The sequence below is a fragment of the Sinocyclocheilus rhinocerous genome, unplaced genomic scaffold (genome assembly GCF_001515625.1).
Source record: "Sinocyclocheilus rhinocerous isolate Xijiao unplaced genomic scaffold, SAMN03320098_v1.1 scaffold503, whole genome shotgun sequence".
In the NCBI taxonomy this organism is placed as follows: Eukaryota; Metazoa; Chordata; class Actinopteri; order Cypriniformes; family Cyprinidae; genus Sinocyclocheilus; species Sinocyclocheilus rhinocerous.
The window spans coordinates 271083-277041 of record NW_015643185.1 but is presented as its reverse complement, the minus strand read 5'-3'; the positions used below and the strand labels follow the sequence as shown (position 1 = coordinate 277041).

General features: G+C 40.4%; 1 protein-coding gene across 2 annotated transcripts; it reads right to left on the bottom strand.

Annotated features, from left to right (window-relative positions):
• Positions 1–603: 603 nt before the first annotated feature.
• On the bottom strand, positions 604–4568 carry LOC107757122 (potassium voltage-gated channel subfamily S member 3-like). Of its 2 annotated transcripts, XR_001641898.1 has the most exons (3): positions 4225–4568; positions 1098–2920; positions 604–745 (listed from the first exon to the last, which is right to left on the bottom strand). XR_001641898.1 is itself a non-coding variant. In XM_016574508.1 (2 exons), exon 2 carries the CDS (start codon positions 2839–2841, stop codon positions 1333–1335), a length of 1509 nt encoding a protein of 502 aa, XP_016429994.1. In that variant the 5' UTR covers positions 2842–2920; positions 4225–4568; the 3' UTR covers positions 604–1332. The 2 variants fall into 2 exon arrangements, 1 of the variants encoding a protein (XP_016429994.1); XM_016574508.1 differs by having other exon boundaries at positions 604–2920.
• Positions 4569–5959: the final 1391 nt, after the last annotated feature.

The window sequence follows — 5959 nt, the reverse complement described above, 5'->3', positions numbered from 1 at the left end:
CAGTGAACTGAACCCGAGTGTTTGATCAATAAACGAATTGTTCCTTTGAGTCGGTTATTTCCATTTAACTTGTATACAAATCTTGCCGATTCATTCACAAATCGGGATTCAACTCACCGACGTCAATTATGCAGAGGCTCTCAAATTAATAGTCCTCTGAAGGGAAAGGCTTTCAAAAAATAATAATACAAAAATCTGCCTTTTTGTTTTCAGCCTGCTGACATAGTACACCTTCAGAGGATTTGGAGAATAGTGCACAAGTCATATGAACTACTCTTATGTTGTTGTTTTTTTTTGTTTTGTTTTTTTACAGATGTTTGAGTCATTTATGGAGCCAGGCGTGTTTATAGTGGTCACTATAAACTGCATTATGTTGAAAAGAGCTGTATTATTTGTTTCACATCACAATAACAGACTATGGGTTTTAAAAGACATGAGGTTTTGCAACTAACATAATTTTCATCTCAAGAGGAACCATTTCTTTTAAGATCCTTAATCTCTCTATGGACCCATGCAGTGATTTCAGAACAAAGAGCAGAGACTTAAATCTACTGTACATCAACACTTTATTCAACTGTAACATCTCTTTCATGCTTTCTTCTCTCCTTTCTCTTGTGGCCTCTCCTCTCTCTTGTTGAAATATGCATGCACTCTTTCAATCCTTCCCTCTCTGATGGACACATTAGGGAGGATGGTGTACACCAACATGCCATTTGAAGTCCAGCATTTTAGATGCTGTCATTGCCTATAAAACATTTAAGCATAGTTCTTTTCCCACAGGCACTGCAGAAAGACTTGTAATTAAATGAACAGCTTGTCCAAAGGAAAAACACCTGTCAATCAGTGCTGTTAATTGGGTATAGAGCAACAACATTAATGCTAGCCTGTTGTTTGGATTAGTTTCCATAACAGGTTCTGATCCATAAATAATGGAAAGCTTGAGACATTTTCACCCTGAGAACTAAAGAGAAAAAGTGCTTTTGACCGAAGGTCCAGGAGTCGCTCAGTAAGAAATGAGAGCCTTGAGTCTTGAGCTAGTGTTTCCTCAACATGTGCTGCAGATCTAAGTAAGCAAGTTTATTTTTGTTTCTTCTCACCTTAATCAAGGTTTAAGGTTGTGCATATTAGCATTTGTGCCAGGGTTCCTCAGATCTTGCCCTGCAGGGCCAATGCCCTGCATAGTTTAGCTCCAACCCTGATCAAATACACCTGAGAAAGCTCATCAAGGTCATTAAGATCCCTAGAAAATCACAGGTAAGTGAGTTTAATCAAGGTTGGAGCTAAACTCTGCAGGGCAGTGGCCCTCCAGGACCGGATTTGAGGAACCCTGATCTATGTTGCTTTGTAGGCCTGTGGCATCCCAGTAGGGCAGACAATTTCAACATCCTGAATGCTGGAAGCATCAGTGACATCTCCCTCGCTCCCTGCGCTCCCTACTGAGGACGTACTGCGCACCAGGGGAGTCATCTTTTGTCCGTAGAGGTCTCCTATGTAAAGTAAAGGCATGCTGAGATTTGCCAGTTTTTCGTCTTCTGGATGGAGCTGGTCGGACTCCACCAGGGCTTTCTGTCTCTGGTAGTACTTGGAGAACTTGTTGAAGATAATAGAGATGGGAAGGGCGACTACAAGCAGGCCACAAATGATGCACAAGGTGGCGATGAGTTTCCCAGCCAGCGTGATGGGATACGTGTCGCCGTATCCCACCGTGGTCATGCTGATCGTCGCCCACCACCAGCCCATCGGTATGGTCTGCAGTTCAGACTCATCATTCTCTCTCTCCACAAAATAGATGAGCACTGAGAAAATGGAGATTCCCACAGAAAGGAAGAGGATGAGGAGCCCGACCTCATGGTAGCTGTGACGGAGAGTCGCCCCAAGCGAACGCAGCCCGACCGAATGCCGTGCCAGTTTGAGGATGCGAAAGATACGCATAAGGCGCAGGATTTGCACGACCCTTCCCACGTTCTCAAGCTCCTCGCTTTCTTCAGCATCCATGGTTTCGAACGCCAAAGTGGCATAAAATGGAATAATAGAGGCGAAATCAATGATGTTTAGCGCATTGCTCAGGAATTTGCACAAACATGGTGTGACAGCTAATCGTAGGATGAACTCGATAGAGAACCAGAGGACGCAAAAGGTCTCGAACACAGCCAACACCGGGTTCTCTACTTCTTTGTCATTAACGTCCACCTGGTGGAACTCGGGCATGCTATGAACGCACATGGCTATGATACTCATCAGTACCACACTCAGCGAAAACACCGCCGTTACTTTCGCAGAGCACGAGTATCCTGGGTTTTCCAGTCGCAACCAGAGTTCCATACGCTTCTCGGAGCACCAGGTGCCCTCAAACTTTTCCAGGTCTTTGTCAAATGCCGATAGTTCCTCCATAGATGAATCTAAGCTGTCCTGCAGCTGGTTCTGTGGGTCATCGTCGTTTCCCCAGTCATGATCTCCTGCGTACTCTTTCTGTTCTTGAAATCTGTTGCTGCAGCAAGTGTCCAGGTGAAGCTCCTTGATGCCCCAGTATTCCAGCTCCTGGCTGAAGCTAAACACACACAATTCTTCCATCAGGTGGATCTTTCCGGTATGGTAGAAATTCATCACGTAGCGAAAAAACCATGGGTTTCGGTCGAAATAATACTCGCATTCGGCAGCTGCATAGTCATCACAAAGCTGGAGAATAGCAGCCTCTGAGCTGCAGTAGAGAAGTTGGGCAAGTCGCGTGTGGGGGAAGCGTTGGAGGACCACACGTTCCACTTGCTGCTTAAAGCCACCGACGTTGAGGTTGATGAAGCTCTCCTCGGGGCCTTGGCGGTGCAGGACCTGCCCATACACCATGATGGATGCCAGAACATGAAGGAGTAATTGGGACTGTTGGGCTAAGCAGTTTTGGAGAGACTCAGCTATGGCTGCATGCCTATAATAGAAGAAAAGAAAAGTCTGATTAGCACTTTCAGAAGAAAAAGTTGACCTGTTGCCATCAAGACAATATTCCTGCTCATCAAAAATGTAAAAAAAAAATTTTTCAGTATTTCTTGCCATAGTTCACTGTACTGTACGCAAATGTATGACAAGACAGAAACTTAAGCAGATTTAAATACACAGAGAGACAGACAGACAGCTAATCTATTATATACTGCTTCTAACTGTAACAACTGTGATGGGATAAAAGCATTCTGGAGCCCAAATCAGCCTTCATAGCTGCTAATGGATATTGATTTTGTACAGTGTCGTAAACAAAACCTGAGTGATCATTATGAGCATTTCAACACTAACTCTGATCACTGGGCACAAAATCATGTCAAGATTTCAGGACATTCAGTGAACGCTTGACAGTTCATGTGCAGTGCTTTTGTAAAGTTTGAAAAAAAGACACTAAATAAATAATAATAATATATAATATGATATATATATATATATAATATGATATATGTATATATATATATATCGTCAACATCAAGTGAGAGGCTGAACTGAAAATGTAAAATTAATTTGCATCAAAAAAACATTCAATATTACATAGTCAGCATATAAATTTGAGCGACAAGTTTCAAAATGTCTTTGATTTTCAAAAAGTATTTGGTTTGTTCCTCTTTTGCTTTAATGGCAACAGCATGAACTCCACTAATTTGTGTAAAACCTGATGATCACATTCTCCAGCATGATTTAAGAAACATCCAAAGAGCATCTTGTGCTTTAATGGAAACTGTCTGTAGAGAATGACATGACATGATGAATGTCACAAATTTACTTATTTAGTAAATTTATTTAAATAGACCTTTAAATAGTGCAAAAACGTATATTTCTTCTTAACTTAATGTCATAACATTTCTTTTTTCTTTTTTAAAATATATTATTTCTAGCTTTAAAATAAGATTTCAAACTCCAGAGTTTCAATACGGTTCATACTTTTAGACCTCACTGTATGTAGTAATCATTAATTTTGCACTACATAAAACGTAAATAACATTTGATAGCAACAGAAGTAACTAAAGAAAAACAGCATTCCCACAAATATAGACCTCAAAACACCAAACTGTTAAATTTGGGTACAACACTGAATTTTTAAATTACATATAGGCCTATATACAATCGTTGACAAGTTTCTGCAAGGTGTGTATGTCCGCGCGCTCTGCCTGCTCGAACTCCAGCACCAAAGTTATGTTCAAAAACAACACTGCGTAACCTGAACTACGTACACAGAAGCAAAAATCAGTTTACCCGTTTTCCTTTCTTTTCCGACGGCATCAGGGCACTGCAAAGACGTTTCCATCTTCCAGCGCCTTCCTTGGTAAAGTCGAGCCCGGTGTGCGCTCGTTCGCAGTATTTGTCCCATGTCCCGCAGCGGACTGTGGCGGGTGGGACACTTGGCACATAGTGTGCCGCTAACGCACTCGCGGTGCCTCGGGGCAGCTGCGCGTCCCTGCGTCACTGGCCCGTGGCAACTGGAACGCGCTTGCGCTTTGCATTTCAGGACGCGCCTCCACAAGCTCCACTGAGTAACAATGTTTAAGTGAAAAATAATCGGAGGGCAGAGAGGTGAAATCAGTGCAAGTGAGAGACACTTTGACCACCCATGAAGGCCAGTTAAAGGATTAGAAAACTAATAAAAGAGTGAGATTAAAGATCCCTTGAGTTACTGCTGAAGAAGACAGAGGTCGGATGGATATTGTGAAAGAAAAGAAAAAAGAAAAGACCTATACTGAAAAGTTTGAGTGTAAAAAGAATCGTCGTCTCGCTGCTTTTATGAGCATCAAGTGTGTAATTTTAAAATTTAGAATTTATTTCAGGACGGAAAAATATTAGCATCGACAGGCTACTGCAGTTACGTTACGGAGTGTTAAGTTATTAAACCATGTAAACAGCGAGTGGTTTGTGAACACGTTCACTTTCTTCGTTTAAAGTTCTTCTCCCTCGCGGAGCACCTGTCGCACGTGCAGAGGAATTGACAGATGATGCCCCCTAGAGGCCGTCAAGAGAACGCCGTTTTAATGTTAAAGAGAAAGGAAAACTTGAAATCGCATCATATGACCCCTTTAAAGTATGTATTTTTAAATATATTCACACTAAAAAAAGAAAAACGTAAAGAAAAATCAACTTTAAAAATACCAACGCCGTCACTTATGCCAAAGAGTATAGAAGTCAAGTCAATATAAGTTCTTTGCTTATGCTCCGCGAAAAAAATATAAATGTATCAAGCATATGCAACAAGTTACATAATACAGTACATTCTGTCAGAAGCAGAAGCGTCAGTACTCGAGAACGACTGTAGAGGGCAGCATTGCGTGACATACGACAAGGTGAAAATCAGGTAATGACAAACATTATCTGTAAAAGTTTCACTGGACAGGTGCCTAAAATTAAATATGTAAATTCTCAATTCAAATCATAACTGACAAAAGTGAACGGCAAAGTCTGAGAGATTGTCTTTTTGAAGTCTTTTGATGAATATAGGAACATTTATTTAAGATTGCATCAAGGCAAACTGATTTTTTGTTTTGTTTTGTCTTTTACTAAAAAACGTCACAAATACACACATACAGTTATTAGCAAGATGATTCATTCCTAACTTTGCAAACCGTTAAACAATGTTAAACTCATTTTTATTTAAGTTGTCAAATTGAGTGGAATGTGCTGATTCCATAAGAATGTCTTTTCGAATGATTTACAGAGAAATTTGTGTAGAATATTGTTAGGTAAAGTAAAAATAATGTAATTATATACATAACTATATGAAAATGCCATATAAAAGAAATTAAATGTATAAATATATATGATAATTTGTTTGAACATCCAAATATTATATATCATATATATTTTAAGCCTTCCCCTATGGCAGTGTTTGTGTCCCACAGTACATCAAAAAGACTGACATTTGATGGAGCAAGAGCTGAGCTTAGAAAAGAGATGGGAAAAATCTATCCCACTGGGGAGTGACAGAGAGGACAGAAGTTGT

Excerpts from the sequence above, each read along its gene's own strand:
- LOC107757122 (XM_016574508.1), bottom strand. The coding sequence starts at position 2,841 with ATGGTGTATGGGCAGGTCCTGCACCGCCAAGGCCCCGAGGAGAGCTTC.